This window comes from Leishmania martiniquensis, chromosome 20, assembly GCF_017916325.1.
Source record: "Leishmania martiniquensis isolate LSCM1 chromosome 20, whole genome shotgun sequence".
Classification (NCBI taxonomy): domain Eukaryota; phylum Euglenozoa; class Kinetoplastea; order Trypanosomatida; family Trypanosomatidae; genus Leishmania; species Leishmania martiniquensis.
The window spans coordinates 79,290-103,974 of record NC_090155.1 but is presented as its reverse complement, the minus strand read 5'-3'; the positions used below and the strand labels follow the sequence as shown (position 1 = coordinate 103,974).

Below are 24,685 nucleotides of genomic sequence, written 5' to 3'. Positions count from 1 at the left end.
CGCTGCGAGCCCTCTAACGATGGGGAGAGCAGGCAACGGAAGGGGGGAAGATGACAACAGCAAAAGTCTATACGTAGCAGATTTCCACACATGTGAGAAAAAAGGAAACCATCAAAGAGGGAAAGACCCGGGAGTAAAGGGGAGCGGTGAAAGATACAGGCGTCTGTCGAGGACAGACTTCTTTTGAGGGGATTCGCGGAAGTACGCGCAAAGCGGTGAGCGATAGATTCTTTTGGTGTGTGAAGATGTACGTGTGTCTCTTTGTATCATCAGTTCCCACAGAGAGAGAGGGGAAGCAGTGAGTAGCTAGGGTGATGCGTAAGAGGGAGTGGAAAGGCGCGTGGCATGGAAACAGAAGAGGGGCAACATAGAAAAGGCTTTAAATGCGTGAGGCCTCATCAGTGTGGCTTGACTAGAGAAATTCCCTTCGCAAGTAGAGGGCTCGAGTCCTCTAGACTTCACCCTTCAAAGACCGTTATCAGGGCACCACAGACATTCTTTGAAGAAAACGGCTCTTCGACCAGTAAGCATATCAAGCCCTGAGAGTACACTCATACTGAGTCACATTCATCTTCGCGTGGTTGGCGCACCATTCTTTGCTACGGCCCCCATATGCTCGAGATTTGTTCCAGTATAGGCACTAATTTGTTTCCGGCATTCTCCCATGCATACGTACACTTGTTCGCCCCGCCACATCCAGCGATACGTACCGAGGTGACACCCTTTTCTTTCACGAAAAGGAATACAAACTAAAAGATGCTTCGAGGCTATGCTGACAACATGAGAATGAGAAAGAGCAAAATGCGCAACAGCAGTACGGTAGAGCTCTACCGAAAGCAAAAACAGAAACCAAAGGGAAACGCCGACGAGGTTCGCGTGACCACGCGCCGGCAGCTAACGAAGAAAGAAGGAGAGAACAAACGGGAAACTCATCACATCTGTGCAAGTGAACAGAGATTCATTACCCCGCTTCTATCCTCTTCGACGCCACCGACCCTCGGCAAGACGACCACAGCTCACAACCGCCCCATCCCGCTTGTCGCAGCGAAGCAGCGCTCGACACGCGGCACAGCCATGCGCCGCCTCTGCCTCAGGCTCGGCTCACCACCCCGACCTCGCAGGTAGCCTCGCAGTCACTCCCGTTGCGCTGGCCAGCATGTGGTGCGTCCCCCTCCGGGGCGGCTCAGGCGTCCCTCACGAGTAGGCGGTGTGAGAGCCGGGCAGCATACGCTCGAGTCGCTCGGACGCCACGCCATGCAGGACTTGGCAGCCGGCGTCAGTAGCGGTGAGTCCCTCGGACCTCCCTGCGTCGCAGGCACCTGCCCCGGTGCCCCCCACGAGAAGCGGCTCGGCATTGAGAGGGATGAGGAAGCTACTTGTCTTCCTTCCACACGGAGTGGGAACTATGCCTGTGAGATCCCCCACACGGAGATGTCCTCCGCCATCCACAGTAGCACGGCAACGATAGAAGAAATCAGAGAAACAAGTCACTTCACCCGCAGAGGCTCGCAGCGACTACAATTCATAGAGAGTGTACCGAAAGCAAGCTCACAAAACGGTGAGAAGGAAGCGGTGGGGCAGCAGCTTAGTATGTGCAAGAGTTTATTCCCCTGAGGGCGCTCTCCATGTTGAGCTGCATAATATGGCGAATGGAGTGAGAGCCACTTGGATGGAAAAAATGGCTCTTTGGAGCCTGAGTTGCATATCACCCTCGCAGGCCTATATGTTTTCGTCGTGGCAGTGCTCTGCTTCCGCAATCTTGATATAGTAGTATGCCCGCGTACCGTAGCCTTCCATAGTCTGCAAGAAAAGGTCGCCCCCAAGCAGCTGAGCGTACACACGTGACATTGGAAGCCCGTACCCGTAGCCCGCGAGCGGTGAGGGCGCCGTAGATGCGCATTTCTCGCCTGAGTCGCTCAGTTGTAGCGCTGGTTTCGTGACTGATGTGTACGAGTAGGCCATAGCCATAGCGAGTGCCTCGTCCGTCATGCCCATTCCTTCATCCGAGATGCAGATGCACGCGTGTTCAGTCCCTTCTTGGAGATTGATGAGCACGCGGACGGGCGGCATATCGGCGCACGTAACGATACCGACTTCGTTGCGCTTCATGTGCGACTCTACTGTTGCACGGAACGCGTTCTTCATGAGCTCGAGGATAATGTACCGGATAGTTGTGCTCATGTAGGGAAATCGGAAAGCTGTGGAGTCAGAAGTGAGCTCGAACTCGGTGTCTGGGCAGTCACCGTAGTAATCCGTGCAAATCTGCTTCGCCTCATCGACAGCGTTGCGAACAACGTGCTCAAGATTCATCTCAAGGTCAACCATCCCGACTCGGCTAGGTTTGCTGCACATCATAGACTCCGGGTCGTGATTGAGAAACATGCGCGAGATGAAATTGTATGTGATCATGCAGCGGTTCACGGAGTCTAGTGGAGCTTGAATGTCTTGAATCTCTGAATATGTGAGCACGTGCTCCTCCGTCATCGGAATACTCGCCCATCGCTCAGATGTCTTCTTTAACTCTACGAGTGCCCTCCGATGGCACGAAACGTACTCCTTCAGCTCAAGAATACCAAACGCCATGGTTTGTAGCAGTTCTCGCTCTGCGTGCGCCTCGTCTATGTCCTCAAGCACTCTGCGAAAGTGCTGAACTTGGCCGTCAGTTATAGGGATTTTGCAGTTGATGAGCTTCTTGAAAGAGTGAAGAAGCGTGGCGCGGACCGACAAAATCGATGGCATCGCGTTGAGACCAGAGGGAAGCCTGTCAAGACCCGTGATAAAGTGCGCCAGGACAATGGGAAGCGTCTTGTGGCAGAAAATAGACGCATTATACGCCCTATCGTTGAAGATACCAAGTATGCGCTTTATGTCCAGTGTTTTCATTTTTCGAGAAGCGTAGAGGTCAACCAAAGCATTCGCAGCCTTGCTTTCCTCCAGCACCTTTAGCTTTGACTTGATGACATTCACCTCCTCTACAAGTCGCTCTAAGCGCTCCCTGTCCGAACTGTTTGTCGTTGTCGTGCGTGTACCGACCGTGGAAACGAGCAACGTTGCGGTTGAAATCAATCGCCGCATTTTTCTTCGGAGTATGCTAAAGCGCTCCCTTTCGTTCGGCCCCGGGATTGGTGATTGAAATGCCCACAGATAGATATTTACTATGTCGTAAATTTCTCAGTTGTAGTTGAGCTATGAATGATTGAATAGAAGGTGCAAAAGAGCGGCAGGCAAGGCGGTAGGCACGATGTTCTCAAAGCGCCTCCGCGTGACATATAGTACGAGGATGCGACCCAGCACATTCCTCCTCATCCTGCGTAACAAGCTTCCACTGCACACGAAAAAAGAAAGAGGTGACCTTCACTGTATATTACCCTCTGCGTCTCACAAAACTACTTTGAGAGAAGTTGTCCGAGCGTTTTGCCACTTCTACAGAATCACTTTTTTTTCGATGGAATACCTGTACAGGAGGCAAGGGCCTAACTACATCGTGAAAGAGAGAGAAAGAGAGAAAACAAGGGCGTCGAAAAAAAAAAAGAAGCGCCAAAAACTCTGCGCTCATTCAGCCTTTCGATGCGAACGCGCCGCATACCTTTGCGCCTCTTTCAAGGCGGCCTCCTTGCACCGCTGTCCGTTAACAGGATCATCTTTGTAGATGAACAATGCATCTCTGTCGAGCTTCTTCAGGGCTACCTCAATATCTGCGACAGTCTTCTCGAGCTCTGCCTTGCGCTTCCGCATCCCGGCCGTATCCTTCGAAAATGGCATCTTCTGCAGTTCAGATACGCACTCCTCATTTCGCCTTTGCAGATCTTGCACCAGCTTCTGGTGCTCATCATGAGAAAGAAGGTATATGTACTTGGCATGGGCTTGCTGCTGCCGCTGAGCCTTTGCCTCTTCCAATGAGCGCACAAAGGCCTTTTCATCAGCGATTTCTTTTCTGACACGTGATAAGTACGCTGGCGGCTCGCCAAAACTCTTTCGACTGGTAGGAAGTGGCGCTTGCACCTTTCGTCGCTTTGGAACCATGTTGCTCACTTCCACTATGTTTGACGCGACAAAGTCTTTTGTCGCATCTCGTAAGCAGGAGTCGCCTCCTTGTCGGTCAGCTCTGTAGTCACCACTTTCATGGCCGTGCGCTTCCCCGTCGTCTACGTTTCCGTGCTCCCCAGCGCTGTCCTCGCCGCTGCCGCCCTCGCCGCTGCGCCGAGAATTAAGAGCGCCACCTTCACAGAAGATAGGATTGTCATCCGCGTTACACTGCACCCCTGCCGACGCGCCCTCTCCATCACCAAGCTGCTGGCCTTGTCCGCAGGGGCTTGAGTTGTCCACAGGTGGTTTGCGGTATGTCTTTTCCACGTGCTCTGCCGGTACAATGCAGCGGATGCCCTCTCCCTTTTTGAGGTACTTTTGAGGGTCAACCGAGTCTCCTACATTCTTACCAATGACAGCCTCCCTCTGCTTAAAAAAACGAACATTTGTGCCGTCGTACTTCTTTCCTTTCGCAAAAAATGTGGAGTAGGTGGGCTTCTCCGGCTCGGCAATGTGCTTGTCATAGACGCCAGTGTACGGCGACTCCCTTTTGCTGAGTTGCTTCTGCTCTGCGGTACTTTTCGCGTAGAGGTCAAAAATACTTTCCCCACTCATCTTTTGGAAGCTACTCCTCTGGTCTTTGTTGCTGGTTCGCTCAGTAAACGGAGGATGAAGCATCGGAAAAGAGATGAGAGGCATTGTCACTGGAACTAAAGGTAGCAAACTACAGGACATTGACCCGCCCTCCTGTAGAGTCTCAATTGGCGAACAAATGAAGAGGTATTGAAGAATAGCTTCTGCTGCACGTGCTCGCTAATCTCGAGAGCTGTTGCAAACACGGGAAGACATATATCCTCTCCTCATGCTCGAAAGGCGTGGCATACATGAGAGGAAATTTCTTTTCCATTCTGTATAGACGCATACCATATGTATCGTACAGGGTGCGGAACGTCCGAGAAAACAAAGCACAGAACGAGACTCAAGGAGACGATCTCATTCCAGAGAAGTATAGCGACGCAGACTCTCTAGTTTACTCGCTTTCCGCCTTCTGGGTGGAGCAGCTAAGGGGTGCGATACATTCTGATAGCTCATAAGGCCGCCATCACATAGCATTCCAAGATTAGTCTCAAATGCGAATTCCTGGTACACACGTCTGGCAAAAGAAGCCTCTTGGATCCTTAGTCTTCGTACAAGGAGCTCTAGCGTCGAGCGTGGAATTGTTAGGCCAACCTGCGCGGACAAGTACAGGACTGACTTAGCTACCTCCACAGAGTCCGTGGTGCGGAGAAGATCGTTTGCTACATAATCTGCCGCAGAAATACTATCCTTGAAGCTATCTTTGAACCGTTGCAACTGCAACGCCTCCCTCGCACATAACGCGCGCGGTGCCGTGTCGGCAACAACATGAGAGATGCAGGGGCGATGTGACACAAGGGGGGCCTTCCGGCTTGACAACAGCAAGGGATCGGCTGCGGCGGTGGAGTACGCTAGCTGAGGTGCTCTCTGGTGTGTGTCATGCACAAGATTGAGCTGTGTGTGCGCGAGTAGCTCTCCAGACGGACGTCGTACAAGATTCATATCTGTTTCCAAGTCTGACGCGCTATAGCCCTCCAAGAAGTCCACTGCCGATGCCAGAATGGAGCCCAGACAGGAAGCGTTTTCACTGAGCGGCAAAGAGGTTAGCGGTGCGAGAGCAAGCTTTTTCATGCAATCTTGACCATCTTCTATTGGCGCTCGTGAGGCAGCTACCAGCTGTAGAGAGCGGGCAACCCGCTGCATTTTTTTTACTTTAGGCGCTCTTCAAGTTTCGAGAGTAGGCCATATCGAAGATACGAAGAAAACAAAAATAGTTAGGTCGAGAGCGCAGTGGTTAAAAGGAGGAAGAAGCCCTTCGTGGTTTTGCGTCAGGACTGGACGTAGCGCATAGAATTGCTGTTCCGCAAGTCATCAATCGATGATGATACTGTAACATCGCATGAGATGCGCAGCGAATTCAATGTAGTGAGTCTCATTTATCCTTGCTATTCCCGGACCGTTATGACAACTCAGTGTTACAGAGCCTTCAAGAGGCATGGCACCAGCGGTGATCTGTGACGCCAGCCATGTTTAGAAGAGCTGCGTACATACGCGGTCAAATCACAAGTGTCTGAAGTGAAGGGTGGACCTTAGTAGCGGCAACTTCTGATCAAGAAGATATGGAACCGCGCTTTTCTACGACCCCCTCATATACAGCCCCCCCTCTCCCCTTACTGAGTATGTGCTATTCCCATCTCTCTTAGGTGGAGTTTGTGCGAGGTGCGAATTATTCGCCCTGACCTCTGCTTACTTGAAAATTTACTAGCTGCATCATCATCGTGTCCTCCTTTCTCTCCCCCTGAAAAAAGTCGCTTGTCACACCTGGTCTCCTCGCATGAAGTGCGCCACTGTATCATTGACAAGCCCTCTACTCGAGCCGCCTCAAAGAGCTGCTTGTGCACACTAGGAGCGGCTGCAGTCCGATATTGGGGGACGTGCTACCGAGAACTTGGCATCCGCTTCTGCCTAGTCACTTGTACAAGCGCTGAGCCTTCTGTTTTGCAGAGTGCCCTTTCGCCGGGCGAACAGAGAGCTCGTTACTGAAGGGCATCAGGAGCTTCTGGGGCACTGCAGGAGGTTGGAGCCACCTGTACTATGTGATCTTGTTACGGAATAAAGTGCATAACTACTACAATAAAACACAGAGGTGCTGTTCCATGAGCAAAAAACCTGCATTTTGAGAAATGTAGGGCATCGGTGACACTCTAGTCGGGCAAAAACCAGTCCCGCACGCTACAGATGTGGTGTAACCTACTGCCTCCTCAGCGCTTCGTAGAGCTTGCCGTAACAGTCTGAGAACGCGGTGACGATTCCTTTTCACAGACGTGTCTGGCGGTGGTGCTGCGTCTCATGATTCTTATCTCATTATTATTCATTCTTGCATTTTTCACTTCATGGGTGCATTCTTTTGCGGTGTTCGTAATGCCCCTCAAAAAAAATCAAACTATCTTCCCATTGTGTTCTGGTCAGACAGCCTTTGCGGTGAATGTCGCCATGATTCTAACGCCGACGGTGACGCGAAATCTGGAGAGCATCCAGCTGGCCCTGGAAACTAGCAATGCAGTCCTTATCCAAGGCGAGATCGGATGTGGAAAAAGCGCGTCAGTTCATCATCTCGCAGAAAAGTATGCGGCAAAAGAAACTATGATTCAAGTGAATGTGGACGATACGTTTGACAGTAAAGATCTTCTCGGCAAGTTTAGCGCGAGTCGGACGCCAGGAGCCTTCCACTGGGTGCCGGGACCGCTGACGTTAGCTGTGCAGAAGGGGTATTGGGTTCTCATGGAAGATATCGACCTCGCCTCGTTCGACGTCTTCTCCGTGATTCTCTCACTCCTCGAAAGCTCGACCCTCTTTATACCGGACAAGAACAAGTTTTTGCGCGCACATGACAGGTTTAAACTGATTGCGACGCAGCAGCTCTACTCTTCTGGTACAGCTTTACTGACACGCAAGTCGAACTCCGTGCCCTACGCTGAGCTTTGGGGAACTGTTATTATGGAAAGCCTGACAGCGGAAGAAATGTGCACCATTGTTAACCATACGTACAGCAACGTTCCCTTGCCCATCGTCCAGAGCCTAGCGACACTGGCCTCTCCAACATCTGGCGCGAGCCTCGTTGGACTGCAAAATCTCCTGAGGTGGAGTAAACGAGTAAGTAAGCGTCTTTCAAGCACGCTGTTTTATGATAATGCTAATAGCAAAAGCGCCCCGACCTTTATCTCCTCCCGCATGCGGGAGATCATGATGAAAGAGGCGTTTGACTGTCTGGTAGCAAAGTATCCTCCGGGAAATGAACGTGCCGGGGTGCTGAAGATGATCTCGGAAGCTTGCGGGGTGCCGATCAATATGGCGGAGCCTCTTGTTCTGGATTGCAAGCCGCAAGAGTCTCTTCTCACGGACTCGTATTCCGTGGGGAGGGTCTGCATTCCGCTTATTTCTACTGTTTCTGGACTTTCGCGCGACAGTCGTGTTGCATTTGCACCGACGACGCACGCCATGTCTCTCTTGGAGAGGCTTGCGGCAGCAGTAGAATCGCACGAGCACGTACTACTTACTGGTGAAACGGGTGTGGGAAAGACGTTTATTGTACAGTATCTTGCGGATCAGCTGGGACAGTCGCTTATCGTGCACAACCTCAACCAGCAGACGGACTCGTCGGATTTCATGGGCGGGTGGAAACCATTGGACGTCGGTGTGGCGGTACGGGGCCTCTACAGCAGCTTTACGGATCTGTTCGCTGCGTGCTTCAATGTTGAAAAGAACGCACACTTTCTTGACATACTGCAGCGCTCTATCAATGGCCGTAGATGGGACCGCGCGCTGCATCAGATCATCAAAGGGTGCGGCTCCTTCAGGTCGAAGAGCGCAACGGTCAAGTACGATGTGCCGGTGCAGCAATTATGGGAGGAGCTGGAGCAGAAGGCAGAGGAGCTGCTGGACACTGTGGAAAAGACAAGAGCGAACTTTGCGTTTCACTTTGAGGAAGGCTCCCTTGTTAGGGCGTGGCGCGAGGGGCACTGGATTCTGCTGGATGAGCTCAATCTGGCCAGTACAGAGGTGCTGGAGCGTGTTTCCTCTGTGCTCGGCGATGTTGACCGCCTTTTTCTCACTGATAAGGACTCGTCAGAGCCGATCATGCGCCACAAGAACTTCCACGTGTTTGCGAACATGAATCCGGCTACTGATGTCGGGAAAAAAGACCTGCCACCCTCTCTGCGCTCGCGGTTCGTCGAATACTACGTGAGCGAGCCGTTCAACCGAAACGACATCAACATTGTGGTCAGAGAGTACATCGGCTTTCTTACGGCAGACCCAAAGGTGGACGAAATCACGGATTTTTTTCTCGACTGCGTCAACAATGCTAAAACAAAGCTGTGTGCCTTGGACGGTGAGTCGAAGGCGCCGTCGTTCAGTCTGCGCACACTGACACGCGCTCTCTCGTACGTGCGCCGCGCCACGCCACTTTACGGTTTCACGATCGCTTTGCTCGACGGGCTACTTCTTGGGTTCGCTACCCCTCTGCAGCGTCAGTTCCACGCGGTTGTGGAGCAGCTTATTATCAAGAATATCTTCCGCGGGAGGCGCCCGAACTCACCTACCCTGCCGACCGCCCCGAAGAAGGGATCGTTTATCGCATACGAGCATATATGGATTCCTGCAGGCACAGAGACTCCGTATTGCGACGAGGCATTTATCCTCACTGACAGCGTCAAAGGCCACCTGACGAATCTTAGCCGTGCAGTTTTTGCGAATCGTCCGGTACTGCTCGAGGGCCCCACATCCTCTGGAAAAAGCTCCATGGTGAAGTATCTTGCAGAGCTGACCGGCAACAAATTCGTGCGTATCAACAACCATGACAGCACCGAGGTCCAGGAGTACCTGGGCCACTATGTGACTGATGAGCTTGGAAAGCTGCGCTACGTCGATGGCATTCTAGTGAACGCGGTTCGTCATGGCTACTGGGTGGTGTTGGATGAGCTGAACCTTGCCCCTACCGACGTGCTCGAGGCCCTCAACCGTCTTCTTGATGATAACTGTGAGCTGTTCGTTCCCGACACCCAAGAAATCATCAAGCCTCACCCGCAGCTTCGCATCTTTGCGACGCAGAATCCAGCCGGCCTTTACAGTGGCCGTAAGATGCTTTCCCGCGCCTTTCGCAACCGCTTCCTCGAAATTACTGTCGACGAAATCCCAACGACGGAGATCAGTACTATTTTATGCCGCCGTTACTCACTTCCACAGAGTTTTGCGGAAAAGATGGTAGAGGTGATGACAGCGTTGCAAATACACCGCCAGAACTCTCAGATCTTTGCCGGGCGTCATGGCTTCATAACACCTCGTGATTTGTTTCGGTGGGCGGAGCGGAAGCCGGAAACGTATCAGCAGCTGGCGGAGCACGGCTTTTTGCTGTTGGGTGAGCGGTGCCGCAAGCTGAGTGAGCGCCAGGTTGTGCGTGACGTTATCGAGTCGGCGACCAAAGCGGAGCTGGACGACAAGGCCATTTACCACCCATCGCACTGGCCATATGTACACAAGTACTTTAGCCAGATTGAAAGTGGTGCCATTGACGACTTTAAAATTGTATGGACGGAGTCGATGCTACGCCTTTTCACGGTTGTTGGCATTTGCCTGGAGCACAAGGAGCCTGTTTTGCTCGTTGGCGAAACGGGGAGCAGCAAGACCACAGTTTGCCAGCTATGGGCGGCGCTGCTAGGCATCCCGCTCCACATCTTGAACTGCCACCAGCACACAGAGGCATCCGATTTTCTCGGCAGTCTCCGACCGTCGCCACCGGATCGACGCGATCAGGCGCTCTTCGAGTGGCGCAACGGGCCGCTGGTGCAGAGCATGCTCGAGGGTGACATGTTTGTGCTGGATGAGATTTCGCTCACTGAGGACAGTGTTTTGGAGCGACTAAACAGCGTTCTGGAGCCGTCCCGCTGTGTTACACTGGCGGAGAAGAGTAGCGCAGACTGCATTGTAGCGCATGAGCGATTCCTCGTCATGGCAACTATGAATCCTGGTGGAGACTTCGGCAAGAAGGAGCTGTCGCCTGCCCTGCGCAATCGTTTCACGGAAATCTACGTTCGCCCCACTACGGACGTTACGGAGGTGGGCATGATTCTATCACGCCGCCTCGAGGCGGGGCTGGCGCTGTGGGCCCCTCACATGGCGTCCGTGCTCTGCCGCGTCTCGCAGTCGACTGCCACGACGGGCTTACCACAGCACATCAGTATCCGTGACATCATCAGCTGGGTGTCCTTCATGAACGCTGCCCACGGCCGGTGCCCGCCTGAGGTCGCCTTCCTGCAGGGGCTCGACGCTGTGATACTTGATGGCATTGGTGTCGGCACCGGTCAGTCGGAGGCGTCGTGTGCGGCGATGAAGAGCAGCTGCACGTCGCACGCGGTGCAGGAGGTGATGCAGTACGGACACGCGCCAGTCGACCACAAGGCCCTGCTTGCGAAGCCGTTCTGGGAGGTGTGTGAGGCCATGACGGAGCCGCAGCTGCCGCCGTCGATGCAGGGCCGCTTCTTCTTCGGCGCTCCAGCAACGCGGCGCAATTTGTCCAAACTAATGCGGGCGAGCCTCGTAAAGAAGGCGGTTCTCCTGGAAGGTAGCCCGGGCGTGGGCAAAACCAGCATTGTAGAGGCGCTCGGCTGCGCGCTGGGCCGGCCGGTGGTTCGTATCAACTTAAGCGAGCAGACGGACATCATGGACCTCTTTGGCACCTATCTGCCAAGCCCTGGTGATGTAGTGGAGCAGGAGATTGCGGCCGTAGCAGAGGGAGAAGAGTGGACCGCAACGGCGGGGGATGAACTGAAGCTGCGGCAGCCGTGCGACGGGCGAGGTCAGGTGAAGGGCCCGCAGTTTGTATGGTCGGACGGCGCTCTGTTGCGGGCCCTGAAAGAGGGCTCGTGGGTGATTTTAGACGAGCTGAATCTAGCAAGCCAGTCGGTGCTGGAGGGACTGAACGCCTTGCTCGACCACCGCTCGACCGCCTTTATCCCTGAACTGAACGAGGAGTTTCACGCACACCCCGATTTCCGCGTGTTCGCTTGCCAGAACCCGCTGCTAGAGGGTGGCGGCCGCAAGGGTCTGCCGTGCAGTTTCGTCAATCGCTTCATCAAAGTGCACGTTGAGGCGTTAGAGGTGAGTGACCTAATTGTGATAGCTCAGGCGGTGTGCCCCGATATCGAAGCGGCGACGCTGCGGCGCATGGTTGACTTTGTGGGCCGACTTCAGCACGACACGATGGTTCTCCGTGCGTACGGCTTGCGGGGGAGCCCATGGGAGTTCAACCTGCGCGATGTGCTTCGCTGGGCAAAGCTTCTGCAGTCGTACGAGGCGCGTGAGCGACCGACGATGTTTGCTGACATGCTTTTTATCCAGCGCATGCGCACCGATGAGGATATGGCGCGGTGCCGCCAGGCGCTCGAGTCGTGCTTTTCGAAGGCAGAGGTCGAGAGGGACGTGGAAAACGGGTGTGATTCGGACTTCCTCATCCACGACGGCGCCGTGTACTTCGCAAAGAAGCGACTCGTGCAGCGCGAGACCGCTGCCATCAGCGCCGCAGACGCACAGCAGCTAAGCTCGCTGCTGCTCCTTCCTTCACAGGCGCACCTTGTCAAGTCGCTGCTCGTATGTGTCGAGCAGAATCAGTTTGCTTTGCTGGTGGGCCCCTCCGGCGCTGGCAAGACCTTTGCGCTGCGCACCGCCGCCGCCCTTGCCGGGGCTAAGCTGGTGACCTTCTCCATGACTGCAAGCTGCGACACAGTTGACTTGCTGGGCGGATTCGATCAGGTGGAGGGCAAGCAAGGCGAGTTCGAGTGGCGTGACTCTCTCGTGCTCGAGGCGATGCTGCAGGGACACTGGCTCGTATTGGACAACGTCAACTACTGCAACGCGAGCGTTCTGGACCGACTGAACCCACTCGTGGAGCCGAATGGCGTTCTTTTTGTGAATGAGCAGGGCGTCGTGAAGGGGGAGGTGCGCGTGGTTCGGCCGAATCCTCGTTTCCGCCTTTTTGCCACGCTGAATCCGCGCTATGGCGAGATCTCTCGTGCCATGCGCAACCGTGCCGTTGAGCTGTACGTGGCACCAGTAGCCATCCCATCCACAGAGAGTATGGCCCTTGTCGCCCACGCATCGGTCGCGGCGCAGGAGCGGCACGGATTGCTGCAGCATGCCCAGGGTGCAGACGAAGCGATCACCTCTATCGTGCCGCTGAAGCCGCCGCCGGTGGGCTTACTTTCCCGTCTGCTGCGGTACCACCACACGTTTGTATCGGTCGGCTTTCATGCTGACTCTCAGCACACCGGGTCTGCGCAGCTCAGCGATGCGCTGTCTGCTGGGGCACCAAGTGTGTTCACGCTACTGCGGACGAGCCGCCTTCTACGTCCCAGCAGCCTCGTCGCCGACTTGGAGAGGCTGATTCTGCACCGATACATCCACAATCGCAGTGGCCACTGGGTCGGCTTCAAGCCGGAGCTTCTCGAGCTGCTACGCTGTACGATGGACCGCGACGCCGATGAAGGCGACACTGAGCCTTTTGATGACGAGACGGTGGAGGTGCTGCGCGCACTGCGACTGGGTTGCCGTGGTGACGAGATGTTCGACCAGGCTGCCGATGCTGCGGAAGGTGCAGAAGCCGCAGGTGCTAGCGAACCGGTAGCGAAGGCTCTTGTGTGCCGCCGCGTTGATCGTTCTGCCCTTGCGCTGCACCTGCTTCTTTCGGAAGTGGCCAGCACACTTAAGCAAGACGTGAAGGACGCCGCGGAACCTGTGAAGCTGAGGGAGCGGAAACTGCGCAACATTGCCAATTCCCACCGGCTGGAGGACTTGGTGCTGTGCTTCGTTCTGGACCAGTGCCGCGATAGTGTCCCCCTCCACGCAGTCACGAAGGCGCGTCAGCTTTGGATAAGCCACCGCCTCTCTGCTGAACTCGCGCGGCGCGCTCTCTCATTGGTGAGGAAGGACTATTGCTCGCCAGAGATGTTCGCAGTGCTGTACGCGCGTGCTGTCCTCCTGCTTGGCCCGCATGCAGATGCACTGAAGGCGCTGTGGGGATCGCAGATGCAGGTGACCAGCTCCACCTTCGTGAACAGCGCTCTGGCTCAGCTGTGCGGTGTATTGAGGGCTGCGTTTGACAGGTACAGTGCGACTGCCGCGCCACCCGCGGCGTTTCAGCAACTTCTCCGCTTAGCAGCGCCGTTCGCGCGACTCGTGGTCGAGCACGCCAGCGAGGAGTGCGGTGTGCACACTGACAACTACATCCCCATCGTCACGTACACGGTGCTGGTGTCCAAGGCCGCCTCAAAGATGGACCCGCCACTGCCCGACGCTGTGGCGCTGGCTCAGGCCGCCACACGTTTCTTGGACTCACTGCAGCAGTACCTCGATCTTCCCTTCCCGCTTCTTGGTGACAAGGCCCCGCTGCACCGCTATGTACCCACCCCCCACATTACCACCGCAGAAGAGCGACGCCTCCTACAGGTGTGGAACACGGCTGCGGACGCGGCATCGGCGTCAAAACCTGCGCGACAAAGCATTGCCAGCCCAACGCCTACGCCGAACGTGGCGACAGACTCGAAGGCGCTCCTTCATCGCCTCTGGGAGTCTGCCGCATTCCGCGAGGGCTTTTCGTGCCTTCAGCAGCTCTTGTACCTTCGCGCCACAGTGGCCACGTACGCCAGCGTGGCAGCGGTGGTTCCTGTGCCCAGCGTGCACCACCTTCTCCCTGCCTTGCAGGCTCGAATGGGTGCTTTCGTTGACACGTATACTGTGCGCTTGCCACTCTTCACTGAGCTAGAGCTAGCCCTCTGGCGCGGCGTGCACTCGCTGGCTCTCGAAAAGCCGACAGACACGTTGGAGGCCCTGGCGGAACTGACACCGTTGCTGGTGAGCCGCTTCGTCAGTCGCCACGGCGTCGCCGGCACGCGTCATCTCTTCGCTGGCGCCTGGGCAGCGGCCGCGGCAGAGTGCGTACACTATGGTGCGCAGGTGCCAGTCATGGATCTCGGCCGTGCCGACAACCCCCGCCTGCAAGCGCTGGCTGGCCTCGCTACTTTTCTGGATACCTGCCCCTTGGCGGCTGCGTCACCGCTGGAGGAGTGGGCGACTAACTCGCAGCGAGAGTTGGTGGGAGTGCTGTGCGCCTGCTTCCCAGACCTTGCCTCCTGCGCCCCAACCCCGCTGCCGCCATCTAAGGCCTCAGCCGCGGCCCTGACTCGGCTTTCCGTCTTTGGCCAGGCGGAAACGGTCATCGCATCCGCTGCGTCAATGCCGTCTTTGGTCCTCGAGAGGCAGCGAACGCTGATAGCCGCTCTTTTGCGCCAACTTCGCCGCGATGAGTGCGACGGCGTGGACATGCTTCCGGCGGTGACGCTTCTCTGGGTCCTCAAATGCCGCTTGCTGCTGCCGCAGTCCCCAGTGGATCCAATGTATCGGCGAGAGTGCAAGCGAGTGGTCGCCACCGAGGAGTTGGAGCTGCTCGATCGACTCAATGGCGCGTTTGCCTGGGCGGAGAAGCTCTCACTGCGCCAACACAGTCCTCAGCGCGAGATTCTATGGAGGCTGCGTGCGCAGGAAAAAGAGCTTCTGCAGCAGACTCATCGTAAGTACGTCGCTCGCCCAGACTCCACTGGCATGAAATACGCCACCTTGACCCGGCAGCTGCACCAAGTATGTACGACGTTGCTGTGTGACACGCGTGTGCTTGGCTTGTTTGAGATGCCGTCGACGTCTGCTGGTGTTTTGGATGCGGCTACGGCCGCGGAGATCATTGCCAGTCGAGAGGCATGGAGTGACCTGTTGTACGAACAGGTGATGCAGCTGCTGGCCGAGTACGGCGGCTATGAGGATGTAACGTTGAACTTTGCTGAGGCGGCGCTGCTGGCTTCCATGGCATCGCGCGCCACCTGCACCACGGATATTTGCCCGGTCGCCGACTCTGCCGGATCCTCTGCGCTATCGCGCACACTCTTCAGCCGTGCTGAGACGCTGCGCCTGTTGCAGTTTCCGCCCCCTCTCGTGCGTGCGCTGCCGGTTCCTCCACTGCAGCACACCTCGTCCCTCCTCCGTCACCGCGTCGTCTACCTGGATTCGTGCCTTTTCCTGCTCTCCGGCACCGTGCCGCAGGGGATGAGCCGCGACTTTGTAGAGAACGTCTTCGCTCAGTACCGCTCCCTCTTCCGCCAGATCGAAGAGTGGGAGACGCAGGAGCGCCAGGCCGACCAGCTCGCGGTGATGTACAAGGAGAAGGCCACCGTGATCGAGGGTGACGATGAGAAGCTGATGCGAAAGCTGAGGGAGCTGTTCCCAAGCTACGAGACCGAGTTTAGCGTCGACGCGCTTGAGGACGACACGACAGAGCAGTCGGAGCGCAAAAAGGCGGAGGAGCAGCAGGATGGGCGTCGTGCCAAGTTCGCCCGCATTCTCTTCAGGGAGCGGAATGGCGCCTACCTACGCCACCTTGTCGAGGTACATCGATCCTTCTACTGGCGCCTCATCTCTTGCCGCATAGCAGAAGCAGCAACGGCGCCCAGCGCAACATCGCCTCAGTCAGCCGCGCTTCTGGTGGCGTTTCAGCACCGCTTCGACGCCCTCGCCGCAGAGCTGCATTCCTTTTCTGCATCGAGCGGCAGCGCCTCCGGGGCTGTTGGGATGGAAGAACAGCTTCTCAAGAATGGCTTTGCGGCTCGCGTATCCCTGCTGCGCGCCGACATGCGCGGCGCCGCCTTCTCGCTGGAGGAGCGGAGGGAAGAAGGCTTCAATATTTTCCTCGACACAGACGTCTACGAGCTGAGTCGCTTCAGTACCCCTCTGCAGACTCTACTGGATGCCGTGCAGCGACTTGCCAAGCAGTTTCCTGACACGCCGTCATTGCAGCGGTGCCTGCGCATTGGCCGCAAGATTGCCGCACTTCCGGGGATGAGTACCCCGCTGATGAAGGTGATGGTGGGCTGCGAGGTGCTGCTTCGAGAGTGCTACGAGTGGGAACGCAATGCGTCACACGAGGTCTCGCTGATGCGCCATATGACGGAGCTTTCCTCTTTTGTGCTGCGCTGGCGTCGGCTAGAGCTGCACTGCTGGGCATACGTGTTTCAGGCGAAACGTGCCGAACTTGAGCTCCAGGCAGCGCAGCAGTGGTTCACGCTCTACGACCTCCTCCTCGGCGAATCGGTGAGGCTCGGGTCGAACAGTGACGAGAGCAGCAATATTGCTGAACTGGATGCCGAGACACCACTGCTGCGGCGGTGCCGCGCCGCGTTCGATCATGTTTCTCGGTTCATGTGGGATGCGATCCTGGGTGACTTCAGTGTGCGACTCCGCCTCATTCAGGGGTTCGGATTTCAGCTCCTCGCTGCGGAGGGGGCGCAGGCACCGCTGGCCAACACGGTGCTGCACATCTGTGACTTCTTTGCCCAATTCGAGACCCTTGTCGAGCGGCAACGCGACACAGCTGTGCGACCGATCGAGGAGGACATTGCGGAGTTTACCAAAATTATGCGCTGGGAGGACGCCAACTACTATGCCGTGCGCGCCACTGCGGAAAAGTCCCATATGAAGATGGCGCGCACGCTCGGCAGCCTGGAAGAAGCGCTGCGCACCCCGGTCCTCAAGGTCGTCACAGCCGAGGAGCAGCGGTGCGAGGACGATGCATCGCTCGGCTTTGCTCTGCCGACGAAGGTGAACGCCAAGTCTAAGAAGGCAAAGCTTGCAAGGGGACTGGCCGGGCCTGGGGGCAAGGGCGCAACTTACGCCGGCAAGCGTCAGCGCAACGGAAAAGCCATCTCTGCCGCCACAGATAATCCAGCAGGGGGAGCGGTTGCCACGGCCGAGGATCCTGCGCTACAGCTGCTGAGCCGAAACGTGCACCTCGAACAGGCTCATACGTTCCTTCGAGATGCCGCTCAGGAGGTGATTGAGAACGTGACGACTCTTCAGCAGCCCAAGACGCCGAATCAGATGAAAGTACGGGCCCTCAAGGCTCTCTTCGACCGGCTCTCTGAGGCCGGTGTACCGCACACGCACGAGAGCCAAGTCAGCGCCTGGGAGGTTTTGTTCTCCACAACTGAGGCGATGCTGGGGTGCCGTGAGGCGCATCACGACCAGACAACGGCAGCCGCCCGTCTCAGCGCTGCTGCGGCGCAGCATTATCGCTTTGCACGGTGGCTGCAGCGATTACGCGAGGTGGAGAGGAGGCCGCACCACGACCTTTCCGCTGCACAGGCAAAGCGGGCAACGGGCATAGCGGAGAGCCTTTTCGCGAACGCTGTGAGCGTTGCTGCCACTCTCTGCGAACTGTTCCATCTGCATGAGGAGCTTTATGTGCTGGAGGTTGCTGTGCAGCACAGCGCGCCGGCCTCAGGTGGTGACGCCAGCGGAAGTGGAGTGGGTCACGCTGTGTCGCGCACCCTCCTCGACGACCTCGTTGAGGTCGCCTGTCTTATACAGTCCGTGTGCAGCGGGCTGATGTGGATGGCACAGCAGCCGCACATGCTCGCCGGAAACGCCACAGAGGATCTCGGCCTCGTTAGCGAGCTGACGAGTGTCACGAATGAGCTGTGGGTGGTTTGCACCTCGTACGAGCCGCTGCGCCGCTCCGCTGTATCCGCAGTGCCGCCTGGCGTTTCCACTGTCTGCTTCGATGTGCTGCACCGTGTGTTGGGCGTGGTGTGCCGCATACAGGCGTGCGGTCTCCTAAGCATCGCTGCTGCTGCAAAGCCTCTTGTTGCCGCGGTCACTGATGTTCTCGCGCGCCATGAACAACCATCAATGCAGACGAACGAGCGTCCCGCCGCGGAGGCGAAGCGGCGCCGCACTGAGCAGTTGCCGAAACTGTGGGCTCAGCGGCTGCGCGATGCCATCGAGGAATTGAGCGATGCCCTCAATCCCTGTGGTGAGGGTGAGGGCGTGGTGCTCGAGGATGATGCGGGGGCACCATCGGCGACGGCCGCGACGGACGCGGAGACGAGGGCGAGCGGCCATAGTAGCTCTGAGTCCGATGCCGATACGCCTCAGCGCGAGTCCACTGTCTATGCTCGCTACACTACGCATGTCGCTGCGGTTCACGAAGCATTGCAGCGGCTCGTGCCAGTCCTGGAAGATCTCCTCACCTCACTTGTCAGCGTTGAGGATGCTGCCACTGCAGCTGCCTCAACCAGCCCGGCGCTGCCGCGCACATGTGCACTTTCTGCAGGCGAAAAGGCAGAGCTGCTGCCAAGGCTCTCTGTGTGTCGCCGTGAGGTACAGCGCGCACGTGATGCGTGGAGCACCGTACTGGATGCACAGTGCTCCTTCGGCGTCATCATCTCTCGCCTTTTCACCGTACTCCTCAAGAAGGGCTTCTGCAAGACCGAGGACGAGGAGCCCGACGACGGCGAGGGCGACGGCGAGGGTGGCGGGCAGCAGAATGGCACCGGCATGGATGACGGCCAAGGCGAGAAGGACGTCACGGACCAGATCGATAATGAGGACCAGCTCATGAACATGAAGGACAGAGAGGAGGTGAGCGACGATGAGAAGGACGAGGGCGACGAGGACAAGGCAGCGGACGTTGAGACAGACTTCAACGGACGAAAGGAGCAACGCAGCGAGAGCGACGAGGAGGGCGACGACTCGGAAAGGGAAATGGGTGACGTCGATGACAGCACGGAGCAGACACGCAAGAAGTCCAAGAAGGACGCTGGCGACATGGACGACATGAACGAGGATGCTGGCAGTGCGGCCGAGGATGTGCCTGAGGACGACCTAGCCGAGGGTGACGAAAATTGCGAGGAGAACGAGGAAACCGGCGGCTTCGACGACAAGGCGGACGAGATCCGCGACGCCGACGAGGAGCGGTCCGGCGCGCATGACCTGGTCGGCGACGATGCCAAGAGTGAGATGGACGAGGACGGCAGCGACGGCGGTGACTCTGTCGAGCACAGCGATGCCGAGGGGGAGGAGCGCGAAGAGAGTGTACGGGATGATAAGCTGCCCAGCGACGCGGACGAGGAACCTGGGGAGGGGGACTTCGCCTCTGAAGATCGCGCTGACAGTGGTGCCGAGACCGACGGGGGGCATAGCGAGTTTGGCGAGGAGGAGATGGAGCAGCAGGATCGCGACGACGACGCGGGTGAGACATCTGACATGGAGGACGCCAGCGATGGTCCCGACGAGAACGTGTACGAGGGCGGCCAGCAGGATGACCTGGAGGGGCACGAGTCCACGGAGAACCCGGACAAAGACAAGAAAAAGGACACCTCCATCAAGAACCGCACAGAGCAGGCCGCCAACGAGGAGGAGCAGCCGGGCGCAGAGCAGGAGCAGGACGACGCGGGGCAGAACTGGAAGAAGCAACAGGAGCAGAACGAGCAAGCCCAGCGCCGCGACAACACGGAGCAGACCCGATCCCAGCACAACCCCTATCGTGCCATCAAGGAGGCCCTGCAGTGGCATCAGCGTCAGCTTCAGCAGCTGAATCTCAACAAGCAGGTGGAGGTAACGGACGAGAAAGATGAGCGCGCGGCGGAGAAGCTCCCAAAGCCAGACCAGGCGGATGGGCAAGAGGACGTGGAGGAGTTCGACTGGGACGAGGACGGTGACCACGAGGGCCTGGCGGCAGCTGAGCAAACAGAGGCAAAGCCGACCGAAGCAGAAGAGCCCGAGGAAGATGAGAGCCACAGTGACGGGAGTGGCGAGGAGGACGAGGACCAGTCCACTGACGCCCTTCAAGACGCGCGCCGCAAGCGTCGCCAGAGCAAGGACGAACTCACCGAACTGGGGAAGGAAGCGGCAGAGGCAACAGCCAAGCGATCGAAGAAGGTGCGGACGACTGCCTGTGAGGAGGAGGCGAGTGCGCCGGAGGAGACGGAGGACGACGACGACAGCACCATGAAGGATAGCCAAGGTGCCGCTGCGGAAGCGAACGCGAAGCTTGAGCGCGGCCGGCAGCTGTGGCTGGAGCAAGAGACGGCAGTGCAGGGCCTCTCTCAGCAGCTGTGCGAGCAGCTCCGCCTCATCCTCGCCCCGACCCTCGCGGATAAGCTGCAGGGCGACTACAAGACAGGTAAGCGGCTTAACATGAAACGCATTATTCCGTACATTGCCTCCCAGTTCAAGAAGGACCGTATCTGGCTACGCCGAACCAAGCCAAACAAACGCACATACCAAATACTTGTGGCCCTTGACGACTCGCTCAGCATGCGGTGCAACAATGCCGGCGTGCTATCCTGCCGTGCGGTGGCCCTCATCGCCAAGGCTCTGCAGCAGCTAGAAGCGGGCGAGTTCGGCGTTGCGTGCTTCGGCAAGGAGACGCATGTGGTACACCCGCTGGAGGAGCCGTTCCTCACTGACAGCGGCCCGCGCCTCTTCAGCGAAATTACGTTTGAGCAGAAAGCCACCGACATGAAGCTGCTGCTGGAGACCACGTTGGACTACCTCGACAAAGCTCGCGATCGCATGCGTGGTCAGACCCGCTCCACAACACAGCAGCTGCAGCAGATCATGTTCATTATTGGTGACGGCCAAATCACAGAGAATCGCGCCGACTTGCGGCAGCTCATGGTGCGGGCCGAGGAGAACCACCAGATGGTGGTGTTCGTGCTTCTAGACATCAAGGCAGCTGGGAGGGACGCCGCGGCTCCCAGTACTGCCCCCGCAGCGACCCCAGCAGCTGCAGCAGCGCCAGTGAGGGCAAAGTCGTTGCAGGGCCTCTCCACTGCAGAACGCATGCGCCTCCTCAAGGCGGATCGAGAAGAGCGACTGCAGCGCGTTCAGTCGAACTCAATCCTGGACATGCAGATCGTCGAGTTCCAAGCTAGCCGCGTGGTGCGCCGCCCGTACATGGAAGACTTCCCCTTCCCTTATTACCTTATTATCCGTGACATTCAGAATTTGCCGGAGATCATCGCGGACGCCATGCGGCAGTGGTTTGAGCTGCTCAACGCCGGAGTTTAGCAAGAAAAGACCTTTTCTCATGGCCTCGCCTTTCATGTGGTGACGTCTTTCCTATTCCCTTTCTATCTTTGTGTATTCCACTTATGCTTCCGCATCAGCCAGCTCGTGCCCCTCCCTCCCTCCCTATGCCTTCACCTCTGCAACTGTGTCAGATTTGGATGCCGATATATCGTACAAGACATGTGCCGTATTCGCTGTTGCGCATCGCTGCCGCGTGCGAATCGGGCGAGACATTCTTTCCTGTGAGATTCATCTTGTTTCATCATGTGTACGCATCTTTCTTTCCGCTCATGTGTTCTCGATTGATCCGTGCGCGCGCTCTCTCTCTCTCGCTGTGCGCGTGTGTGTGTGCGGAGTGTGCCTTTTCCCCGCTTTGTAAGCAACGCGTTGCCGTTCATCACTGCAGGCGATAGCGACGACGCTCCCTTTAAAAATAAAGTGCGTTTCGATTTTTCTTACTCATGCCGTTTGCGAGTTGTCGGTGTTGTGTGCCGCCCCCTCTCAAAGGGGACGTGAGTAGACAAGCGGGCATGCAGCGAGTGTGCTTGCTCTCGTCTCTCGCTCCCTTCATGAAAGCACCAAGCAACAGAAAAAAAGAAAGGTAAACGCAGAAGAGATGTCACCCATGGCGGCAGCATCGTCGTGAGGCCGGACGGGCACACGGTAGTAATGCGGGTGGCAGTAGTGTTCATGGAGGGAGAGACGGACGCGCGTTTGTGAAAGAGTTGAAGGGCGAGGGCGGATATCAGAGGGGGACGTGTCTCTCTCTCTCTCTTCGCCTCTGTGTATGTAGGATGCGCGCGGCTGGTGGGTGCCTCACGCGCTGATTCAGTCTCTGGTGCTTGACATGGTTTTCCTTCGACGGATCAGCGAGTGCGATCACCCACACGTGTACCGCTACAGCGGCTGCCGGCGGAGATCTTTACCCTCTTCTCTTATCTGTGGTAATCGCATCCCATCCGTTTTTCTGTCGCAACTCGGCTGCCTTCACCGTCCTTTCCACGCCTTTTTTCCCTCTCCGTCTCTCTGTCGTACACATACAGCGAGACAGACCCGCCGGTAGACTTGCATGCGGTATACAGGGGTGTGGCTGAGCTCTTCTTCAGGACCAAATTCACGCGTCTTCCTCCCCTTAAGTGCCCTCCCCTTTCACACAGACTCGATGCTGAACGTCAGGGGGCTGACGCCTGCGCTATTATTTTCGCCACGCGCTCGCTGAAGGAGTACGTGGGGCCGACGAAACGGGCCATCCGACACAGCCGCGCATCTCTTTCTCTGGTGTGCATGGAACCGCGTCCAGCGACGAGTAGCGCGCATCTGCCTTTTTTTTCCACAAAGCGCCACTGCCATCCCTGCCCGCCTTTTGGCACCCCTCTCCTCCACCACCGCTGCACGCAGCTCGTCCCTCCCTCCATGGCCGTTGTCTAGGGGCGTTTCTTCACACATACTGTCAATCGTTCCGCTCTTCGCGGCTCAACCGTAAAGCTGCGCTGCAGACAAGACACCGCTTCTCCTTTCCCGAAGACTGCAGAGACGTCCGCTGTTCTTCTGCGTCAGGTCCACCGCTCCCCTCCGTCCTCTTCCTTCATCGCTGCGCTCCATCTCTTCACAGCCATTGACATGCGCTCCTCTGCGTCAGCACCAAAACACGGCAAAAGACGCTCCGCCGCGCCCCGTGGGAAATCTGTGTCAACAAAGACAGGAGCTACTGCCAGGGAGGACTCAGTGAATGTGCGAGTGCCAGGTGGTGCTGCGCAGCCGGCGCCGAGCACCTCGCAGGTATCCGGCGTGGATTTCCAGTCGTTGCTGCATGCGACGCAGGAGGAGACTCTTCGGGCCGTTCTGTCGAGCCTTCCCACTTTTGGTCTGCAGGCTACTCAGATTGGCCGTGCGCGCCAGCTCGTGCAGCAGATCCTTCATCACCGCACACCGGAGGATCGCGTCTTCCTCGCATACACATCCAACATGATTTCCTGTGGCCTTCGCGAAGCGTTTGTCTACTTGGCTCGCGAGCGACTCGTGGACTGCTTCATCTCGTCCGCCGGCGGCATCGAAGAGGACGTGATAAAGTGTGGCGGCAGCACTCGGCTCGGCCACTTTGGTCTGGACGGGCGGGCACTGCGCCGCCGTGGCATCAACCGCATCGGCAACCTCCTCGTTCCAAATGACAATTACTGCTGGTTCGAAGACTTCTTCACACCCGTGCTAGCCTCGATTCACGAGGCGCAGCGGGCGTCGCGTTGGGAGACGCACACGGCCCCATCCGAGATTATCGAGGCCATGGGTGCCGCCCTGGCGAAGAACCACCCTGACACATGCTCCTCCAGCCTGCTCTACTGGTGCTACCGAAACGAGATCTCTGTCTTCTCGCCAGCCTTCACAGATGGATCGATGGGCGACATGATTTACTTCTACAACTTCTCGCATAAGGGGCTCGTTGTGGACCCGCTGGGCGATGTCTTGCGGCTGCGCCAACGAGCGGCGACAAAGGGCGGCCGCAACTTGGCTATCGTACTCGGCGGCGGTCTTCCCAAACACCAGCTTCTGAGCAATGTACCGATGGACGCCGTGGTCATGGTGACCACAGGACTGGAGGCTGATGGCTGCGTCAGCTCCGGCGTTCTCGCTGACGATGTGGCGTGTGGCCTTCTGAGGGAAAACACAGAGGTTGTGCGCGTCCAAGGCGATGCCACGGTCGTGTTCCCGCTGATGCTCATTGCAGAGTAGGCTGCATCGCTGGCGTAGGTGACAGTGCCCATGTATGTCGTTGCATTCGTAGAAGGAAGCGCGCGTGCCGGCACAAGCGAGTGCGGAGGCTGAACCTGCACGGCACTCTCACGAAGCACAGATAACGCAACAGAAGCTCGACTGCGTCAAACAGCGACAGCCAATTCCTCCAACGCTCACGAGAGAAGGGGAGGCGGCGGCCACAAATGATCGACTCCCTTCCGGCACCCGCACTATAACGGCCGCTGCTTCGTGGGGCGCCTCATCGAGAGGTAATCTCTGTTTTAAAGGCTGTTTCGTTTTTTTTTCCTTTCTCGGCGTGGCGAAGAAATGCCCTCTTTCACGAGTCGAACAGAGCGAGGCGCGCTTTTTGGCAGCATGCTCTGTTGGCGACAGCGAGGCTACCAAA

At 57.3% G+C, this 24,685-nt stretch overlaps 3 protein-coding genes across 3 annotated transcripts; 2 read left to right on the top strand and 1 right to left on the bottom strand.

Annotated features, from left to right (window-relative positions):
- Positions 1 to 1,719: 1,719 nt before the first annotated feature.
- LSCM1_06370 (uncharacterized protein) lies at positions 1,720 to 3,075 on the bottom strand (the record flags this gene model as incomplete). Its single annotated transcript, XM_067323800.1, has 1 exon — positions 1,720 to 3,075. One exon carries the CDS (start codon positions 3,073 to 3,075, stop codon positions 1,720 to 1,722), a length of 1,356 nt encoding a protein of 451 aa, XP_067179114.1.
- Positions 3,076 to 7,023: 3,948 nt separating this feature from the next.
- LSCM1_06368 (uncharacterized protein) lies at positions 7,024 to 21,549 on the top strand (the record flags this gene model as incomplete). Its single annotated transcript, XM_067323799.1, has 1 exon — positions 7,024 to 21,549. One exon carries the CDS (start codon positions 7,024 to 7,026, stop codon positions 21,547 to 21,549), a length of 14,526 nt encoding a protein of 4,841 aa, XP_067179113.1.
- A 1,620-nt stretch (positions 21,550 to 23,169) lies between these two features.
- Positions 23,170 to 24,276, top strand: LSCM1_06367 (uncharacterized protein; the record flags this gene model as incomplete). The annotated part of the gene is made up of 1 exon (XM_067323798.1): positions 23,170 to 24,276. One exon carries the CDS (start codon positions 23,170 to 23,172, stop codon positions 24,274 to 24,276), a length of 1,107 nt encoding a protein of 368 aa, XP_067179112.1.
- Between the last annotated feature and the right edge of the window lie 409 nt (positions 24,277 to 24,685).